The 22,228-nt window shown below is 38.6% G+C and overlaps 1 protein-coding gene across 2 annotated transcripts in view; it reads right to left on the bottom strand.

Moving 5' to 3' along the window:
• pds5a (PDS5 cohesin associated factor A) overlaps window positions 1-22,071 on the bottom strand; it is a 23,687-nt gene extending 1,616 nt beyond the window's left edge. Inside the window, exons 1-32 of one of the 2 annotated variants that reach the window (XM_027014205.2) lie at window positions 21,901-22,071; window positions 20,851-21,005; window positions 16,043-16,246; window positions 15,812-15,898; window positions 15,561-15,658; window positions 13,118-13,244; window positions 10,986-11,066; window positions 10,729-10,869; window positions 9,626-9,741; window positions 9,426-9,520; window positions 9,175-9,320; window positions 8,795-8,946; window positions 8,307-8,420; window positions 8,048-8,129; window positions 7,872-7,920; window positions 7,591-7,730; window positions 7,000-7,115; window positions 6,289-6,394; window positions 5,615-5,775; window positions 5,404-5,527; window positions 5,077-5,235; window positions 4,895-4,963; window positions 4,625-4,761; window positions 4,244-4,367; window positions 3,932-4,136; window positions 3,572-3,686; window positions 3,272-3,404; window positions 2,846-2,965; window positions 2,579-2,647; window positions 1,582-1,736; window positions 1,252-1,336; window positions 335-681 (exon numbers count right to left, since the gene is read on the bottom strand). In XM_027014205.2, the coding sequence (XP_026870006.2) occupies window positions 335-681; window positions 1,252-1,336; window positions 1,582-1,736; window positions 2,579-2,647; window positions 2,846-2,965; window positions 3,272-3,404; window positions 3,572-3,686; window positions 3,932-4,136; window positions 4,244-4,367; window positions 4,625-4,761; window positions 4,895-4,963; window positions 5,077-5,235; window positions 5,404-5,527; window positions 5,615-5,775; window positions 6,289-6,394; window positions 7,000-7,115; window positions 7,591-7,730; window positions 7,872-7,920; window positions 8,048-8,129; window positions 8,307-8,420; window positions 8,795-8,946; window positions 9,175-9,320; window positions 9,426-9,520; window positions 9,626-9,741; window positions 10,729-10,869; window positions 10,986-11,066; window positions 13,118-13,244; window positions 15,561-15,658; window positions 15,812-15,898; window positions 16,043-16,246; window positions 20,851-20,964 (3,971 nt within the window). In that variant the 5' untranslated portion in view covers window positions 20,965-21,005; window positions 21,901-22,071. Of the gene's footprint in view, window positions 1-334; window positions 682-1,251; window positions 1,337-1,581; window positions 1,737-2,578; window positions 2,648-2,845; window positions 2,966-3,271; window positions 3,405-3,571; window positions 3,687-3,931; window positions 4,137-4,243; window positions 4,368-4,624; window positions 4,762-4,894; window positions 4,964-5,076; window positions 5,236-5,403; window positions 5,528-5,614; window positions 5,776-6,288; window positions 6,395-6,999; window positions 7,116-7,590; window positions 7,731-7,871; window positions 7,921-8,047; window positions 8,130-8,306; window positions 8,421-8,794; window positions 8,947-9,174; window positions 9,321-9,425; window positions 9,521-9,625; window positions 9,742-10,728; window positions 10,870-10,985; window positions 11,067-13,117; window positions 13,245-15,560; window positions 15,659-15,811; window positions 15,899-16,042; window positions 16,247-20,850; window positions 21,006-21,651; window positions 21,742-21,900 lie in introns of those variants that run through there. The other variant, XM_027014207.2, reaches the window with a different exon arrangement.
• Window positions 22,072-22,228: the final 157 nt, after the last annotated feature.

The following is a 22,228-nucleotide window of genomic DNA, read 5'->3' as shown; positions in this document are numbered from 1 at the left end:
AAAACTCTCTGGGCTGGATTCCAACTCTCTCTCTGTTTCGCCCTCACTTCCATACACACTCAGACGGTGGCGGGGGTGACTGTGAACAATCCCATCTCGCTGTGTAACCTTTGCTGCTTTTGGGAAAAATAAGCTACCACCACAATCAATCTCAGTTATGAAAAGTGAGAATGGCGAACACTTACTTTCAATCTATAATCCAGCACAATACCGAAATGTGAATTACTATCAATTACTGATGCATCTCTATCTAATCCCAAAGAAAATTAACTTGAAAGTGAAACTAAAATGGAACTTAAATCAATATAAATGACTCTGAAGTAGAAAATGTTACCTTTGCAGGTCAATCTGCCTCTGTTGTCCTGCCCTCTTAGAATCTATGTCTTTCTGTTGTTTTGGTATCTTGCCACTGATTGGTTCTGCTGAGGCCGTGGAAGTGGTGTCCTGAGAGGGTGCTGCCCTCTTCCTGCCACGTCCAGCTCCAACCCCTGTCGTAGCTGTGACCTCTTTCTCTGCATTGGCCGTAGCTGCGGCGTTCTTCGGTGGCCTGCCTCGCCGGGGTTTGTTGAGTGGAGGCTGTGAGCCTGGCACGGGGTTAGTGGCCAAGCTGTTCTCCGTGCCATCGCTGGCTGGGGCACCCCGCTTCCTCCCACTGCCCTGAGCCGGAGACGCAGCCTCCTCCTGAGGCAGATGAAGGAAAATGAAGATAAAAGAGGTAAACACGCACTCATACTGCACTCCACATGGTCCTGGACAGTGCTAATCTCAATTCATTGTCATGTTCACAGAACCTTTTCTGGACTGTTCTGACTGTATAGTGTTGTTACAAATGGACCTGCTGCCAACTGTTGATTTGCAGACAGTGTCTTCTCTTTGAAGCAATGTCCAACAATACTCTGTTTATGGCTAGATGTTTTAGATGTGGGTCCATTTCAGTTACATACATGAACTGGGAACCTGCGCTTAAAAACAGCACTGCCATTTTTGACAGACTTTCTGGCCAGACATACCTAGTTAAAAGGCACTTTGATTTTTCACTTTCCCATTCTCTTCTAAATACACATCAATGAAGACCTCAAAAGTACTTTGAAGCCAACCGATAAGTTTCAAATACACCTGAATAAGGTAGATTTAACAGATCAAATTAAAATGGGTGATGGATTTCAAGCTATATCTATTTCAGTCCATTTCGAGCTTAGAGAGCAGATGTCCCAGATATGTAGTGTTACTGCAGGATTTCCAGGATCTCACCTTCTTTCCTCCCTCTGCTTTGACAATCTGGGGATTCTCTTCATTCTCCCTGGCCCCTGCTTCTGACACTTCAGAACTCACTTCCCTTTATCAAGAAGAAAATCAGAATGTTTGCCTTTATTTATTTTAGAAGTTTAATTTTATGTAAATTCCATCACATTTTTTACAGACATGTCAAGAAAGAGTCAAGAATTTTTACTCAAATATATTAAGTACCTACTGATACCTTCAGTTTGAGTTCAGACAATCTAGTATATATGGCCACATGATACACAGCTAGATAATCTTCAGCTCAATATAAATCAATCACTGTACATGACAGGCCCATACCTGTTCTTGGTAGTTGCTGGAGAGATGGGCTGAGAGTTGGCACTAGTGTTGCTTGCTGTGTCAGAGACGGTGGTTTTGGTGTATTGTCTGCGAACTGTTTGAACCGTTAAAGGCTTGTTCACTGCTCCCAACACTCCTGTCTGCTTTGCCTGTTGCTGCAGGGGGCACAAATAAAAATGCTAGTTAGTTAAGTCAATTTAGTAACAAGTTTACATCATTCAACTTAAATACATCTCTATCACAATAATGCTATTAGGCCTTTTTTAAAAGGTATGACTTAAGATATATGGCATGTCTTACATATATGTATAACTTTTTTTTTTAAAGTCATGCTTGAAAGTACATAATCCACAAGTTTTTGTTGCCTGACAAATGCTTGGCTTCAGATAAATAAATTCTCAGACATCCATGGAGTAATTTCTGATTTCAAAATCATTTTTAAATGACAATATCGCTAAAATCACATGCATTTCTTGTAAATTTTTAATAATATTAGTAATAAACTATCATTACCATAACCTCCCTTAGTTACAGTGTCATCTTCCACAGGCATGAGACTAATCTCACACAGACATGTTTGATGATGAGGCAGAAATGTTTCTATAGGAAGTGAATCTGTATTAATTTGAACAAATTAATTTGAATTTAATTACAAATGAATTTGAATTAATTTGAATTTGAGTGGCGATATGGAGTTGGACAGAAGCTGAATGCTCACAGATAACACGTCCAATCAGGTGTGGAGTATTATAGTAATCCATGACACATTGTAAGGTATTTAAACTTTATATTCTCAATATAAATAGAATTAATAATCCAACTGTTGCATCTGTTTCTAAAAGCTAACTAGAAATCAACAGATCTTTGTGCTGTCTAACACTAAAAACCAAGCATTTGACAAAAAAATGTAAAACCATTTTACACTGCAGTAAATGCTTTTTGAAGGATTGCATGGAATTATTACATGGAAGCAGGCAGTCAAAACTTGGGACCTCACCTGGATTTTTCCAGTGAGCAGAACATTTCTGGCCTCAGCAGAGAGATAATCTTTATCGTTGCTGAAGTCCTAAAGGGGGAGAGGAGCGGTCATGGCACAATTGTAAAGATAAAATTTTCTACAGCATCTAAAAATTCAGTACTTTCTGATGTTAAAACAAGACCAAATTGAAATTGTTTTTTAAAATGACATTGTTATTAAATGAGATGGTGAGAATTGGTGCATATTTCAAGTATATTCAATGGCCAGTGGAGTAGTGGAAATTACCTTATCGGGTGGAGTGAAGAACTTGGTGGGCAGCACAGGGTCTTTGGGTGAGTCTAGGTGACAGGAAGTACTCTTATTTGTGATGACGAACAGTGCCACATCACAAACGATGTACAGCTTCTGTTGACCATAAAAGAAAAGGTGCTTCAAATACAAATGTGTTACACATACTCCTCACTTTGTTACAAACTCCTGCATTGTATGTTACAAGTGTACAGGTCTAGATTGTAGCCGATTGGTATGCACACTTTGCCAGCCACCATTCATCACTGCTTAGTTTCTAACGGCAGGACCACTGCTAACCAAGGTTTTTGTTTTGCTAGAAACTGACCATTAAGGAATTGATGCCCAACAAATTGTGCAGGTCAGCAAAGACTACAAAGTGTTTTAAATAAACTTTATGTAAACAGTATGAAGCTCACTCACTTCATTGGCCTTAGGATCATCAGGAGCCTGAGCATCTTTTGTCTGTTTGATGTTTTCCACCATCTTCCTCAGGAATGAGTGACTGTTATTCTCATTCTTTGTCATCAGCACCTCTAACATGAACCACAAGCACCTAGAGAGAGCAAGCGCATGAGTGTGTGCAAGGGGTTAATATCCCACAAACCAGATGACCTTTTGCAACCAAAAACATTTCCATGCCTCTACCACAAAACCAACTCAGCAACAGAAAATACACATCTCTCTAGCTTCTGTATAGCTGACTGTGTGATGAGCTCTCACTCTTTGATGTCTCGGAGCTGCTCAAATTCCTGTGGTTTGGTGAAGTCCGGGTCGTGTGCCAGTAAGTGAATCATATATGGTACCACGTACTCTGGCAGAAGGGACAGGAGTTTCTCTGGATGGGATGAACAAATGAGAGAGAGTCATTCATTCAAAGAGAGAAAGGTCATTAATTTAAATGATCATCTTTAAAATCTGGAATTCAAATCCTTTTTTATCTCTTCATTCACAACCCAACTGACAGTTTCTACCTCTAGCTGCTATATGAGCATATAGCTAACTCTACATTTTAATTGAAGAAATTGCAAGAGAGATGAAGCATCATTTGCTATTTGTATGTGTGTCTGCATATGTCCTTACCATGTGCCATAGGGTTCTGTTTGATGTATTCCCTGCGGACACTGATGTTTTTGAGGAGGCACTGTCTGGCATGCGCACGTCTCTCCTTCACTGGGTCTTTAGCACACAGTGCAAACACAGCCATGTACTCCAGGGGCAACAAGAGCTTAACCAGTGCCACATGCAGCTTCTGTGCAAAGATCTGACGCACCTGATAACACTCGTCCTGTGGGAACAGAGTTCATTATAGTAACATTATAGAGTAACATTATAGTAAGCAAACATGGATGTACATGTAGGCAAGTACTGTGAACATGTGTGTGTTTAACTTACATTTATGACCAGCCCACAAAGCTGGAACTGTTCTGGTGTAATGATGTCATGGTAGCAAGGCTCCTGTGCCAGTTTCAAGATGGCACTGCCTGCTGCCAATCTTAATCGAGACATATCTGACTTACTACACACACACACACACACACACACACACACACACACACACACACACACACACACACACAGAGGTTAAGACCAGTACAGAGGTAGCTGAAGTACAAATTACAAGTCACAGATCTACCCAACCAATGGCTTTGTGCCAATAAGGACAAACAAACAAACAAAATCTGCTACCCAGCCCCCCATAAATCCATTTAATAATTCTAACAGGATGTTTGCAGAGTATTCTGTGCATGCTTATGAGGGGTGAACTTTTCCCACCAGATTTTCTTCTGCTCGGTGAGGTCTCCCTCGCTGACCAGCATGGCCGAGAGCAGCCTGAGTGTGGAGTTTGCTGACTTGGATTGATTATTCTTCATCCCCAGCAGCCATCGCACCAACAACTTAATTGCCTGAACCTGGAAAAAACAAACACACACACACAATGACAGCAGCCAACAAGTATTTAATACTCATTGCACTAATGCCAGGCCTTAAGAAATTCAGGACCCTGCAACAAAAGCACACACACACACGCACGCACGCATGCACCTTTGCTAAAACTTCAGGGGAAACTTCATCATCAGCTGTCCATAGCCTTCCATTCTTACTGCCCACAGACTTAAAGAGAAAAACAAAATAGAGAGAGTAAGAGGGAGTGAAATTGCAACATTCAGTGCCATTTAGAAACATTACCAAAACACAAAACAAAACATCACCCTCGAGACACTCACTCGGTCATTCATCAGCAGGTCTTTGACAATGAAGTTGGCCACTATGGACTTCATGGGTGATGCAAACTGATCTGGAGCCAGCATGGAAATGTGACCCAGAGAGACCAGTGGAGTGATCAACTGCTCTGGGACATCAGCATTAAGACTACGAGACAATGGCTGCAGAGCGATGAGAAGGAAGTAATCAAAATTATTCATAAAATTTTTGTTACCATCATCATCATATCAAAGTCCATATTAAAAACTGAAGCTACTGTGGAATTTAATTATTATTATTTTTATTTTTTTTAAAAAGGACAGTCATTCTTTTCAAATTGTGAATTGTACCTCGAATATCTGAGCCAGTTGGACTTCTTTGTTGTGGAAGATGGCGTGGATACAGTGTACTGCCTGTTTGGCCTGGTGTGGAGTGCCTCTTTTAGCTTTTTGGTGCAGTATGGGAATTAGAGTTCTGAAAACAGAAAGGTTTGATGCTAAATTTATTGCAAAGTTTCATTCGTTGTCAAATGTGTCTGAATGTGGTGGCAGGTTGTCGTACGATCGAATCTGTGGCAGTTCGCTCTCGATTTTCTGGCCAGTGTTTCTAAAGATCTGAATCGCAGCTTCGGCCACCTTATCATCCTCCATTTTCAGACACTGCAACAAAGACTCGTACGTCTCAGCTGAATGGAAGGCTGTGGGATGGGTGAAAGACAAAACCTGAGAGAACAAGGGAAAAAGAAAAAAGGAAGGGTGCAAGCATGGAGAGAGAGGGGGAGAGAGAGATTATGGAACTAGCCCATATAGAAGGCTGTTGGGATTATTTAGAAAGGGTCTTTAAACATCTTAATTAAAGTTTCTGAGTGCCAGAGCCCTTTCTGGCTGTTTGTCACCTCTGAAATTCTAGCTGCTTAAACTTCTTTGTATTCCATAATATGCTGGATTGTCATATTGAAAGCAGTCAGGCACTTCAAATGGTACACGTAAACCAGCAACAGAAAAGGCTGCCAAATTTTTTTAATTTCTCCATTTTAGATGCAAGTTATTTTGCTGACATACTTTGCTCTGCACCAGCCTTATAACCACGAATTGACATCATAGTGAATTTATCAAGGCTTAGTTAAATAGTATATTCAAAGCACAAATTCCTTCAAGTAAGCAAAATAAAAAGCATAAAAGATTAGTAAAATTAGCAAAAAATCATTAACTACACAAATACGCATGTAGGTTCACCTTGAGCAGCTCGAGGCCAGCACGGATAGCAGCATCAGGAGTCACACCCTCATCATCATCATCAGCAGTGCCTTCAACGGACTTATTCAAAAGCTTCACCAGAGCACTACATACATAAAACAGTCACTGTTACTTCAATAGCTTGATGAGGGAGGGGGTGGGTAGTTGCAGTTATGCTCTGTCACCACTAGGTGTCCAATCACATTGAACATGCTGGACACATGACCCATTTATGATTATTTGTTCCTACACACATTAACCAAATATCTGTTTCTCCAAAATTTCACACAGATACAAACACAAAGTTAAAGTATCACTTTTCTAAGTGTGACTGCACACATTTCTACAATGTCTCCATCCATACATCAACAAATGTTAAAATTCTATTATTTTAATCCCATGTTACAAGAAGTGTTTATCCATGTCAAAAATTGTGCAACCACAAAACTGTGCTTTCAGGCTGTGTGAATCATCTGAAGACATCCCTGATCTGATCACACTGACAAAACTGTAGAAACAATAAAAATTCATTCTATGAACTGACAACAGAGGTTCAGACTCATGCAAGGAATTAGCCTACATTCGCTGCCATAAATTACACAGACAACAAGGAAATAGCAGAAAACAGCATCGTATGGCCAGGTGGTCTACAAAGCTAGCCAAGATCTTTAAAAACACCATTTAAAAAGACTTTAGATGCTGTATATCTACCTGATGGCCTCAGAGTCAATGTGCACTGGAGCAATTCTCTCCAGCAGGAACTTGACCATCTCCAGGAAAGGGTTTGTGGGCTGCTTGGGATATGTCAGCTTGCGTGTTATCTCTCTCTGTAAACAGAGATGACACTCTAAAATCCATGATATTCAGATAGCTCTTTCTATACTTGCATTCATGAGCATATAACTCACCCACAAAGAAGCTAATGTAGCTAGCTATAAATAAATCCTTTAAGATTCTTACAGACAAAGGAGTGACACTAGCCTTCATTCATCTTTAGTAACATTAGCAGATCTGGGGGAGCCATTCACAGCAAATTCATTTGACACCATTCAGCAAGCTGAGATACACCATTGCAGTGACACACTTATAATACACAAATGCACAAGATGCATTGGGCAAAAGCTATAAAAGTGTTAAATATTTGCATGGAAGTAACCTCACACTAAGCATTTGCAGGTTTTCACTTTTTAAAAAAAATTGTTACTGGGGATGTTAAAAGACAGCTCTCCATGCATTTCTGGCAGGAGCCAGTGAGGTTGTCCTCTGCTGTGCCCCACGTGGTAGGGCTCCTGTTAGACTCACCACACACTGCTCTGCCTGTTTGCAGGAGCAGGTCGGGCTGATGAGCTGCTCCAGTTGGAGCCGCAGCTTCTCATCCTCACCCAGAACCTGATTAAACTTCTTCATGAAGTCCTGGGCCTTTCCTGGATCTGGCAGATTCTCTGGTAGAAGAGATTGAGATACACTGTTATTCATAAACACAGTAACTGTGGTGTGTGTTTGTGTCTGTGTGAGGCACGGGCATGTGTGTGTTTGTGTGTGTATATGTGGCCATGCACGTTAACGCATATCGGTTTACTCACTGGCTATGGTCATGAGCTTTCCAAACATGGCTGTTGTGTTTGCCTCAGACTGTGTAAACAACATAAATAGCTTAACTGTATACAACTATGTGCTTAGCTATGCACAAACATGAATGTAACACACTGTTGCAATACCAGTTTAAACAGGACAGGAAAAGAATGGAAGAGTTTCCCACCGTGGGCAGTTTATGCAGGTCCAGCAGTTCCCTGACGAGTCCTCTCAGCATGTTCTGACACTTCCACATCTCATTTAGTGCTCTAAACAAAACAAAGAGGAGGTATCCAGGTCACTCAGGACATCACTACCACTGAACTCATCAGTAAGGAAAGGTAGTAAAAGAGCTCAAAACTGTTGAACATTAGTAAACCATCAAGCAGAAAACATAAGACAGAAAAACAGAACACTAGGTTTTGAATGTACTGCTTCTGACTCACTTTACAGCATTGGTGTCCAGACAAGCGTAAAGATAATACAAGCACTTCATCTTCTCTTCAGTCTCCAAGCTGTGAGGCACCATGAACTGCGCAAAGATCTTTTCCACCAGCAACCTAAACATACACATAGGAGCGCACGTACACACACACACACACACACAAAAAAACACTGGTGTGCTAGCAACAAAGGTACCTGGGTGAACACATACGCAGACCTCCTTTGTATTAAATAAATAATAAGTAAACATTGCTTGTTTTCAGAAAGCTAAATGTTTACAACAAAGATCAAGAAGAGGGGAAAAAAAAAAAAAAAAAAAAAAAAAAAAAAAAAGACACCTCAAGTTGACAATTATTTTCCACTGCATAAAACATTAACATCTACAAATAACACAGATCTACAGTGACAATTTGTGTATGAATCTGTGTGTGTGTGTGTGTGTGTGTGTGTGTGTGTGCATGCACAAAAAAAGTGTTGCTCATCATCTCACTTGTCATCAATGCTGTTCTGGTAGTATATATGCAGAAGCTTGTCTTTAATCCAGCTGATTTTCTGGGCTGACTCTTTGCCGGCTTCATGGTGTAGGCAATACTTCTTATACAGCTGAGCCAAACCCATCATGGCCTCCTTACGAACACGCCACTGTAGTACATGTACACATAAGCACACACTCACCAAACATTTGTAAATCACTTGGACCACGTATGAATTCGTCTCTTAATTTACCAAAAAGTTCTAAAGTTGTTATACAAATATGCATGAGTACAGCACACAACAGACTATTTATATTTCCTTGCATTCCTCTGAACAACTCATGCCCCCCCAAATCGCTTTCACAACACTGCTACAGCGTGTAGTATTCTGTCTCACCCTCTTGTCCAACATCCTCTCTCTAACAAAGCCTAGAAGCTGGTCATTAACCAGGTTCAGGTCCTTCTTCCCTGCATTGATGATGGTCACAATGACATCGTGACGGATTGCCTCTTCGGGATCGTGCGACCTCACTTTCAAGTACTCTGGTGTTGTCACAGAAAAATAAGATACATCAAGTCAAACCTCAAATGGTGTGTGTATATACACAAGGTAAATACACAAGGCCATGCAAGCACAAGCCCACATACCTGTCAGATCCTTGGCCAGGTCTGGGTGGTTCATGAGGCAATGGCTAGCAAACTTCACACACTCTAATCTCACAGGTACATGAATATCATTAAACCTTAGAAGGAAAAGAACACAAAGGGTGAACAAATGTCACGAAAATAAAACTGAAATAAAATGCTTTTTAATATGGGAACATATACATGCACTATACTAAGCATACCTTCCCAAAAAGCACTGCCAGAGTGGCCGGTTTTGCGTGGCCAGTTCGGAGTCTTTAGCTCCAAACAGTTTGGCCAACAGCTTTACAACAGCCAGTCGCTCCTCTCCATCGTTGCTCTATACCGACACAAACATGTAATTATTTATATGGACAAATACATGAGTAGAAGTGAGTGTGTGTGGAAGAGCTCTCATATGTCATTTTATCTGCAGAACTGTGCACCTAGGTACAACTAGGGTTGCCTCAAATACTGTTACTGGAATACCTGGCTACCTAATTTCAAAACCAATTCAAGACTAATATTGTCTTCTGTATCATATCCCCTTCTGTACCATATCCCCCATAATGACTACTCCATAATAATGGCTTCTCCTTTTGCACTCGGGTGTGCAAGTCAACTTGGTGGAGGACCTGAGCTCTGACTGCTTGAGAGGATGCAAAGAAAGACAGAACAGTAAAGCATCTTAACAGGTGATGGTAAAGGTGAGCTCAAACTTCACAATGTCTCTTCAAAAAGTGCTGTACAGCTGTGCAACTGAAGAGCTACAGCACCCCCCATTTGGTGAGGCATATGTCAGATAATCAACCCAAGCTCTTCAAAGACATAATGCCACAGGTGCAAAAAAGTAACAGTAAGTTACAATAAGATGTGCAGACATGGAGAAGCAGTGCACAAGCAAATTTTAATAAAAGGAACCCAGCTAATGTTGCATCTTAGCCCACACGAAAACGTCAGTATATACATATTTTGGAAAGCATACAGCCTATCTTATGTTGATAAATTAAAAGAGTTGCTCATTATTTTAAAATGACAAATGCTATTTTACATAAATTAATGTGGCATTTCTTCATACTGTGCCATCACCTCAGAGAGGTCCATGGATAAATCCAGTAGAGCTGTCCTTGCTGCAAAAAGGAAGTTTGTATAACCTGACCTTAAAATATTTTTCACTTTTTTAAAATTGCTTTTTCTCCTACCAAAAAAAAATGCACATATGAGGCCTGTAATGCATGACTATGATGATTTCCTTTTGCCTGTGTATCTATTTTGGATCATAACACACAGCACAAACTGGCATGATGCATGAATGTGAAAATCCCACCTTCAGTTTGAACTCCAACTGTGGCATGACTGAGACAAGCAACATTGGGTCGATGGCGAAGAGCTCCTGTATGAGGTCAAATACATGCTCGGACAGATCGCTCACTGAGGACTTGCCCATCACCAGCACCTGATTAAAGAACTGGGAGGAGGGGGTTGGCAACACAGATTATGACAACTGTGATCAAACAGAAAATAGCTGAGGAACTCACTGATGGACAATCAGAAGTGGAAAGAGAAAGACCCAAGAACACTTACTGACGCTATGCAAGTTTCAATGGTCTGTACAGTCCGCTTCAATAATGTCTTGGCCAAGTCATATGCCTGCTTATTCAGGTTCTACACCATCAGAGAGATACCATTACAACCTCATTTACAGATCATACCTTAGCAGAAACACTGATGACTAAACATGGGATTTGATATCATCTGATAATGAATCCTGTTTTTCTTCTAGGCAATTAATTGCAGGGATGTAAGCATGTGGGATCACATTCCCCATCACCATAACACTGACCTAATGCAAACACCAGCAATTACATTAAAATGCAGCACTTCTGAAATAGTTGAGTTATACAAAATGGTATAAATCATTGTATGACAAACTGTTCAATCTAAGTAGGAATGGCTCCTGTATAGCTTCAAGCTAATTAAAGGGGACCTATTAATGCTTTTCCAGTTTTTCCCTTCATGTTAGTGTGTTATACAGGTGCAACTCAATAAATCAGAATATCATTCAAAAGTTAATTTACGTCAGTAATTCAATTAAAAAGCGAAATTCGTATATTATATAGATTCATTACACACACAGTGATCTATTTCAAGTTCTTATTTCTTTTAAATGTTGATGATTATGGCCTACAGCCAATGAAAACCCAAAAGTCAGTATCTCAGAAAATTAGAATATTGTGAAAAAGTTGTAGACTCATGGTGTCACACTCTAATCAGCTAATCAACACAAAACACCTGCAAAGGTTTCCTAAGCCTTTAAATGGTCACTCAGTCTGGTTCAGTAGGCTACACAATCATGGGGAAGACTGCTGACTTGACAGTTGTCCAGAAGACAGTCATTGAAACCCTCCACAAGAAGGGTAAGCCACAAAAGGTCATTGCTAAAGAAGCTGGCTGTTCACAGAGTGCTGTATCCAAGCATAAAAATGGAATGTTGAGTGGAAGAAAAAAGTGTGATAGAAAAAAGTGCACAAGCAACAGGGAGAACTGCAGCCTTGAAAGGACTGTCAAGAAAAGGCGATTCAAGAATTTGGGACTGCTGATGGAGTCGGTGCTTCAAGAGCCACCACACACAGACGTATCCAGGACGTGGCCTACAACTGTCGCGTTCCTTGTGTCAAGCCACTGATGACCCAGAGACAACGTCAGAAGCGTCTTACCTGGGTCAAGGAGAGAAAAAAGACTGGACTGTAGCTCAGTGATCCAAAGTCCTGTTTTCAGATTAAAGTAAATGTTGCATTTCATTTGGAAATCAAGGTCCCAGGGTGTGGAGGAAGAGTGGAGAGGCACACAATCCAAGCTGCTTGAGGTCTAGTGTGAAGTTTCCATCAGTGATGGTTTGGGCAGCCATGTCATCTGCTCGTGTTGTTTGACCAGCAAACTGACCTAACCTAAACCCCACAGAGAATCTATGGGGTATTGGCAAGAGGAAGATGAGACACACCAGACCCAACAATGCAGACGAGCTAAAGGCCACTATCAAAGCAACATGGGCTTCCATAACACCTCAACAATGCCACATGCCACACCGCATTGATGCAGTAATTCATGCAAAAGGAGCCCCGACCAAGTATTGAGTGTATATACTGTACATACTTTTCAGTAGGCCAACATTTACGTATTAAAAATTATTTTTTGAACTGGTCTTATATAATATTCTAATTTTCTGAGATACTGACTTGTGGGTTTTCATTGGCTGTAGGCCATAACCATCAACATTAAAAGAAATAAGCACTTGAAATAGATCACTGTGTGTGTGTAATGAATCTATATAATATACAAGTTTCACTTTTTGAATTTAATTACTGACAAATTCACTTTTCGATGATATTCTAATTTACTGAGATGCACCTGTATAACTCTTATCAAGTGCCAAGCTTAAAGTATATGCCAGAATGAGTAACACTTTCCAAAACAAAACTACTTTTCAAATGTGGAAGTGTGGAGACACAGAAGCCTTGACTGAGCATTTCACACAGAGGGTGAAAAGATGGACAATATGAGAAAATGTGTTTTTGTAACAGTGAAGCACATAAATCTATTCTGATAGACCCCAAGAATAAAATTATGATCACTGAAAATGAGGTCCCCTTTATAGCAGTGCTTAAAATGGTTGTGAAGCCTTGCCTGAGGCTCTACACTGGTGCGAAACTGATCACCTTGTGTGCAGGAATGAGATTGATGAGGATGGTATCCAGCAGCTCTTGAGTGACTCCATCACCCTCCATTATGATAGAGCTCATCAGGTCCAACATGTGCATTTGCACCTTCTGGTTATGGCTGTTACTGAAGAGAAGAAAAACAGTAACTGCATTAAAATTATGTTGGGGCTCAGCAATTATTACTACATTGTTTATAGTCCTTACATATTGCAAATGGAAAACTTAATTAAAATGTATATTTTTGTAATGTATTTTTAGCTATATCCATTAATTTACCTTTGTAAATAGTAATGCCTTATTTCACATCAGTAATTTATTATTTCATCTCAAAGCTCATGTAACAAGGAACAACACTAGAAAATAAAGCAGCTAATGGCTCTTTTAATAGAAGTTTTGGGTGTCGGAGAGCAGCAGGTACTTTTTTGTGTATGTGCTGGAACAAATTTATTTTGCCGCTATTGTTGGTTGCAAATTACTTGACATACATTATACTTTACAATTATTTATTCCACATCTGACTTATCAAATTCATACCAATTCCATAATGGTCAGATTCCCCCTATAGCATCACGTTTCCTATGCGGCTTCATTTTTATCTCTGCCCTTGTCTCGTGTTTTGTATATCCCTGCCCTTCACCATTTGCACCTGTGTCCATTTCCTCACTAAACTGTGTACTTACACCTCATCTTTCGGTCTTGTGTTGTCAGCCATAGTTGTAATCATCTCCATCATTCGCTTTGCATCTGTGTTTTAATTTTACCGTTTTCTGGCTATGCATCTTTGTCCAATGGTTATTTGACTGTGGACTGTATCAAGGTTAATGATAATGGATTTGCCCTAAATAAACATTCATGTGTCCTGTCTCAAATCACTTCATATTACAATATCACTAAAGTGATATTTTCACCTTTCTTTTCTATGAGGTCTTCTCTCTGCAAACTGCTGTTTTCAATGTTTTTTTTTTCTTTCAATGAATCTCTGATTATCATTTTGAAAATCTTGTTAAAATATTAATTAAATGAATTAATCACCCAGCACTAGGTAACAAAGATCCCATAAGAAGGGGTGCATGGAGTTTTCCCAGCTGTCATATTGACTCTTACAGACAACTTGCTTTGTTACTTGCAAACTCCTAATTATTCCGAGGACAGCTTCATGAACATCTGAAAATTGTGTGCATTTTTTATTGATTGTATTTTTCTTGCATCCTCCAGTAGCTGATTTATTTTATTGTTCTGGCAAAATATAGGAGTATAATTTGTCATAACAGTTACCTTTATTGTTGACTAGCCAATGTTAAATCCCTGTTAAAGGCTAAGTGACAAATATTGGTCATGCTTTTCAAATCACTGTTAGTTTCCTTTATATTATCTACCACAAATAAGCGGAATTCAAAATTTCAACAGATAAGCAGTTGCTGAGATCATTATCCAACGTGGACTAAAATAAGGTTACTTAAGCCAAATCACATATAAACACACACACTGATCTTACTAGCTTCTAAACATTTAGACCGATACCGAAGCAGGTGTAAGGTGTGTTATTTATAATACCATTCATAAAGTTAAAACCAACAAATCAAAATACTGTCCATTTAAAGAATTTTGTGGTTTGTTTTTAGAATAGGTCAACTAGTAATAATCTACTTCAGTCTGCTATGTTAACTTGGCCAAGTAAAAACTAATTGTTTTCTGTGCTTTATCTTCACACCTCAAACTCACTTCTGCTAACCTGAACCACATTTCTGCTAACATATAGTCATTATGATACACCCAACTACTATTTGTATTTGTCTGTAATTTAAATGCATTAATGTTAAATTTAAATCACATAGCAATATCAAAGCAAATAAACAAATAAACAAATAAGTATTTCACTTTATTCAATTAAAAAAAGCCATAGTTGTTTTTAATGGAAGGCAAAATCTTAACATAGCCTGTCTCCCATGTTTACATTATATAGTTCTTTATCTTTTCTAGTTTAACTTTATCTTTTTCCTATTAAGTCAGTGACTAAACCAACCAGTAGCACCTAAGGTCTAAGTAAAGTAAAGAAGCACAAACCTAATTATAAATTTATGCATATCCCAGTCCGGGAAGCATAACCCAAACTTATGCATTTGGCTACAGGACATCAGGTCAAACACACACACACACACACACACACACACACACACACACACACACACACACACACACACACACACACACACACACACGTAGAATTTACAACCATGAGCAAAGGTTGTTTCTGAACTTTGACATCCTAGCAAGAGAGTGGGTGACCCTCTAACACTACAAAACTAACCCAAAATTTTAAAAAGCTAAAGACAAAGTAGTAAAACACTAGTAGTATATACCAGTTGTACGCACACTAGAACTTTAAGGATATATGCATGTTCTAAATGGGAATGCACAGTAAAATGCAAAAATGACTCACTTGATGACAGAGAAGAGTGTTTTGAAGAGCTGAATGAAGATCTCATTACAGTCTTCAAGTTCAAAACATATATTATATGACTTCACCCATGCCAGATTCTAAAGCAATCAAAGATTGAAGGTCAATAAAGTATCACTAACATGGCCAGTATTTAACATTTTACTGCAAGACATTTATACCCAACAGCTGTATTAATGATTAAGACAAGTGCAAGAACTGAATTTATTAAGTAAAAAAAACACACCACCAACCTCAAGTAGATAGAAATATCTGTTGAACTGGGGGCTCTTTGTGTCTTCCAAGCCTTTCAATTGACGTGTGATAAACAGAAAAATTTCCTGCATGCGGACAAGTGAAACAAAGCCTCATGAATAATATTATCCAATCAAAAAGCACCATGCATAGTTAGTGTAAAATGTACACTGTGTTGGTGCACTGACTTGTGCATGCCTGTGTGAAATGGAACAAGCATCCGTGTGTACCTTGAGTTTATCATGTGACGTGTATGGAGCTTCAGGGGCATAGATCCTGAAGATGTCTGCAAGACAGCAAGCCACGAGCAGCCGAACATCTTTGTTGGGGTTTCGCAAAAAGAACTCGGAGGCCAAGTGAAGGGCAAGAGCCAGGTACTGCTGCTTCTCCTCTTCAGAGTCCTGATCCATGTCCATATACGTCTTTACCACCAGCTAAGAGACAGAAAACAAGAGGCAGAGACATAGAAATGGAGGCAGAAGTGAAGATGGAAGAATTAACTATTCAGAAATAAACAAACAAACAAACAAACAAACAAACAGTCATAGATTGGACACACCAGCTTCTTAATTTGCATTCTAACATCAAAATAAGCCTCAGCCTATGCAAACATTTTGAAATGCACATGAAGCAAACAATGATGGCTGACATTTTGGAAACAGAGCTCAATATCATTGTGTTCAGTGAAAAGACCTGAGTGGCATGTTACATGAGAACAGAGGGCAGTGACATTACAGTGACATTACAGTGACATTACATCAAGTTCCTGTCTAAAGAGTCTTCCACTGTGGCATGTAAAAACTAGATCAATAAAAAGGAGCACATTTTTGGAATCCATAAATAATCATAGTGATTAGGTATTAAGGCGTAGATTAGTTAAACGTTCGAGCGCTTAAAGGCCTCTGCTACTACATATTTTAACTGTTAAATTGACTTTGTGGCGCCAACATCTATTGATGCTTCACCACTAGCGGCCATAAAGATTCAACCTTAGCATAATGAAAGGTGCAACATCTATATCCTAAACTCTTCTAGCTATAGGACCCGGGAGATTTGCTAACTCCGCTCTGCTAGTGAGTATGTTGTGGGGGGATGGGCAGTCAGTGCTCAGAGCCACAGCACATTCATACTCTTGCTTTCCTTCCCTGTCTCTTCGGTTCTCTGCCACAAACATTCAACTTTTTTTGCCCATTTTGTATTTCATTCTCCCTGAATGCCTTTTCTCTTTTACCATCTTTCTCCAACAATCAACTGTGACAAAACTAAGGAGTATTACATCAAAACGTTTTGTGGATTATGTGAATTAGCCTAAAAAACAAGCAGGGCACATTATAAACTATAAATTTTTTAGATTATACACATTTAATAGTGAAAAGACATTTTACTAAATTTCATGGGCTGGGGCTTTTTCCCCCATGCATACATGTGCTTCAAACTGACAGAAATACTGCAACCAAAGAAATCAATATTTCTGATAAAACTGGTCCTACCTGAAGATCACTGAGAGAGAATTAACAAGGTAAAAACTCTTGGGTTCCACAAGAAACTTGCAGATCATGTAGTTTCTACAGCGTCACATAATTACACAACCTAGAGTAATCATCTCCCATTGTTCTCGGCATTTTAGACACCAAACAGCTATCTACACTTTGTCAATCCTTCTATGAGCCATTGTTTTTCTTCCAAACCCTTCAGCACTGTCAGCATACTGTCATTAATCTTTTTTCTTTTACAATGGTCTTCCTTGTATATAAAAACCTCTGTGTAAAGTCTCTGGCTCTTAAGGTAACTCCTGTCATACAACACTTTCAACAGGTGTAGCTACCAACAACTTTTTAATTTTCAATAGAGGTACAACTTCAGTAGAGCTCAAAATTAACTAGAAGCTGTTTTAAAAAGAGATTCACCACAACTTGACCAAAGAAAATTGCATTTGTGAAGAAAACCTCAATTACTGAAATCTTACATCAGCACCACAAATAGCCAGACAATGAAAGTTAGAAAAAAACTTCCAAAGCACATGTTTACAAGTCATTATAAATGCTGCACTGGAAGATGCATATCTCTCATACTGAAAACACCAGCAGAAAAACAGAAGAGAGTCTGCAAAGTTAGAGGACAGAGCATAGAAAAAAAGAACATTTCTCTCATTCACACACACTCAATCACATGGCTAACTGAGTACAGAATCTTCCCTGCCTACAAGAAGCATGGAACATCAACCAAAGAGCTGATCAAGGGAAACCATGAAAAATCCAGCTAAATCTATGCATCATCTTGGTTACTATAACATATAATTACTACAACATTCTTGGAATTATTTTTACTTAGTTATTTGTTTATTTAATTAATTTTCCTCAGATTTCTCTCTCTTATATAGTGGACCTTGGGGACTGTGTGTACCTTACTAATAGACTGATTCCTTACTAATAAATATAAGGTAAACAAATATTGTTTCTTGCATATTTACAACTGGCAAAGACTGTGAATGTTGAATAACGAGTAAAACAGTGTAATAGCACAAGGAGTGTCTCAATACTTCTTGAGTATCTCAATCTTCCTGTCAGCAGAACCTATGGCCTTCCTGCTATTTTCTGCTCATGCTGACCACCATCAAAAATGCCACACTACATTCATCCCCTTCTAAAATGCCACTGACCAATTTCCAGGGTTCCAACATATTTTCCATTTCAAAATGTCATACTTTTCCAGACTCCAATTTCAATAGAGACAATATTTGACATCTAAATATAAATAGTTAGATGTAAATAAATAGTTTCAAAAGCCAACTGTTTACATGTTACATTGTGGCCATGTATACTATTATGCTGGCAAATAATTGTCAGGATTGTACCTAGGTACTGTATCTCAAATCAAATAACACCAAACCCAGACAAGTTCAATGCACACCGTTTTCTTTAAGCTACAATACTGAAACAGTGCAACGTTACTCAGGTTGTCATGTTTAAAAAAAAAACAACAACAACAAAAAAAAAAAAACTGTACACCTTCAGCCCCTACAAAAACAAACCAGGGAACTAGAAAAGAGAACTAAAGTCAACTGACTTTAAGCAAACTGACTTTGCTTAATTGGCTATAAGATAGACTAAATATATATTGAATAAATAAATGTTATTGCCCCCCTTATTTTAGTCTAATTTATAAATAAGAAATGAACATGTCAGATAATTGAATTTTCATGACATCTGTAGAGCCTTGTTTCACCCTCTCCACAGAAACAAAAAATGAACACAGCCATATGGTTTGCCTTACATGGTAAAGAAAGATAGTCCATTTATTTTTCAGATAATTATAAAATCACTGTATAACTGAAATATTTGAAAATGTTTAATATTTGTTTTTTGGCCATATAATCACCAAAGATAGAAAATGCAGAAAAAGAAAAGAAAGAAAACTTTCAGATGAATTTGGTCATGGATGACCAGATTTGATATTGTTATAAGGCACTTAGGCCAGTTCTGTTTTGCAGGCTGTGACATACAGATACAGAGGCAACTTCTTGCCTTGTTTTTGACAATGCCAAGTTTGCTCTGGCCTGTGCTCTCTCACACAGTGGTAAACATTTTGGCTGTGCTGACTGCCTACTTCAAACACAACGAATAACATTCTGCATGCATGATCAATTTATTTTTAGGAATTCAGAATTGCATATTTTAGAAAACAGTAGGAGCAATAGACTGGAAACAATTTTATTACTTTTTTCCCCCCATTTATCTCAATGTGGAAATGACTAAAATCAAATGTAATACCTTCCCATACTGCATAGGTACCCTGGATTGAAGTCCCTGAATGTTTATTATTTAAACAGAGTACATGAGAACTGAGGACTGGACCTGTGAGTGACTGATGAAGTCCCATTCCTATCATAAGGCCTCTTATTGGTCTATTTTACTCCCTCATATCATCTTTATCTATTCAAGACTGTCTGATCCTATTGTTTTCTCTTTATATCTGTCCAACTGAATTGTTTTATTTTAGCTCCCTTTAAATTTTAGTTGAATCTTTGCATTTATCTTTTTCAGTTTCTTTGTAAAGAATTTTATAAACATGTTTTCTTTAAGTAAACTAACATTTTCCAGGAAGCTAATTTTACCTCTCACTAACGTATTGCATCATGCTTACATGTTGGCACTGACATACAACATCTAAAGAAAAGCTTATTGTTTCAGTACATTGCACATTGTTTCTTGAGCAAGGAAATGCAGAAAAAGCCCCAGATCCCAATCATGTTACTTCTGCAAAGCTTACAGCTGGCATTGCCCACTTCTAAACAAATTAACCATTAATGCAATAAGTGACAGTTCATTTAATAAGGTCTAAATGTTTGGATGGCCCTCAATATCAGGAATATCACATTCTTAATTATCAGCTTGTTCCAACTCCATGAGGAATATGTACACATGCACAAATCTGGCAAAGCAAGAAACACAGTTTAACATAGGCCTGGAATTTAATGTGGACTACAGCAAGCTTAAATATTATAAACTTACATATAACATCAATTAAAACTATTTAATAAATATCCATCGATTTGTATCCTGTATCACTTTGCTGATGAAGGAGCAAATGCATCACTGACAACTAATTAATGTAAAGTCTAAAGCCTATAGAGTCAACTACCAACCTCTGTTACATTATCAAGAACCAACTTAATGGAGCCTGTGGAACACATGCATGTGTTATATCTTGCAAAACATTCACCATTTAGGCCCAACAGCAATAAACACTTAACCCACTATTTTCAGGTTAAGAAAGAATTTAAGGCTAATTACATAGTAGTGTTATAACTATATTTCTAAGCAATAAACAGTAACCCTCCATATATCTACGAACTTGAAATTAAATGATTCCTCCTCATTTAGACACTATACTAAATTTCTGCCGGCTGTTTCCTAGCTACCTGTTGTAATAAATCAATTTTTAAAACTCATGTCAAGTTAGCCAACTTATGTAAATACATTTAAGATTTGCGTAGTATACGTATTTTGCATCACAGTAGTCAAAACAACGCCCTTACCTTCAACCTTTTAACCACTTCATCATTACTGATTTTGTCAGTTATCTCTTTAACGCCGAGCGGGTAGATGATTTTGCCGTCAGCCACCGGCTTCTGCTGCTGCGGGAACTCCATGCCGCTGAACGTTGATTTTCCAAACAGTCCTCCACTGGCCTCTATGGGTGGGAAAACAAAAGTTCAGCAAACGAATCAACCGCACTTTTGCAAAAACACATTTTAAAACACAATATGAGTAACCATAAAATAGGCCTGTGTTTTATAACCGCATAATAAACAACCAATAAATCATCAACTACCTTAAATACATTTCGCATCAAGTCAAAGAAATTTCCTAGTTAAACAAATATCTGAGAAGCTAATAAGCTAGCTAAGTAACTAGCCTGGAAGCTAGCTAACAAGGTTTGCTCAGACATCGTATTCTGCAGATTATTCAAAAACTGTTCTATCCATTTAAGTCCATCTTCAATAGGAAACCTGACGAAACAAACACTTCCACAATTTATTCTCTAAACTATCCCCATAAACACTGCTAATTTACAAGCCGCCCGACAATGCAATAGCTATAAGCTAACATTAGCGACCTAGCTTTGCATTACATGTAGCCCAGAAACTGTGGCCTAGTCAGCACCACGCTAGGCCTCAAACTACTGATTCACACAACACTGACATTTACAAAGCGCTAAACATCAAAACCATCAGTTCTAATCTACAAAAAGCTAACTCCATTCACATTTGTGATTTAATACCGCCACATTTCTAAACTACCTCAACTTTAGGTTACGGATAATAAAATATATTTACTTGTTTGCCTTTATAACTTCCACTCAGTGGGCACCATCGTTCCTATTGCCGCTAACTGAAAAAGCAGCGTTTACAACAGGCGGTGCTCATCGCCTCCCTCACTGACGAACTTGCCCACAGCGAGGATCTGAACATCCCAGTAAATGCATTACCACACAGCGAGCTTTCTATCCAACAAACTACCGCACAAACTGTCTCAACAGCACGAGTTCATTCATAACTCGACTGAAATATCTTCTCGGTATTTACCTCATAAACAAGTTGTTTTAATTCATTGGTCAGACTCAGGTTTGGGCTTTTAGTTTCGGCACAAAGCTGCTTCTCTTTCACACAGCGCTGTTCAGCGTCCTCCTCCTGAACATTGGAGACATGGCGCCCCCGTCGGTCTAAACCCCGTCTCGCCACACAACGTGCGAAAGGGCGGGAGAGAGTATAAACATTTCCTATCGGAAGAACCACTCAATTTAGATTATTTAAAACCACGAACCAAGTAAAAAATAAAAATAAATAAGTGGAACAAAACAAAACTGATAATATAATACCTTGAACAAGTGCGCTTTGATAATGGTTTAAACTG

Source organism: Electrophorus electricus, chromosome 9, assembly GCF_013358815.1.
Source record: "Electrophorus electricus isolate fEleEle1 chromosome 9, fEleEle1.pri, whole genome shotgun sequence".
In the NCBI taxonomy this organism is placed as follows: Eukaryota; Metazoa; Chordata; class Actinopteri; order Gymnotiformes; family Gymnotidae; genus Electrophorus; species Electrophorus electricus.
This window is presented reverse-complemented; position numbering and strand designations above follow the sequence as displayed.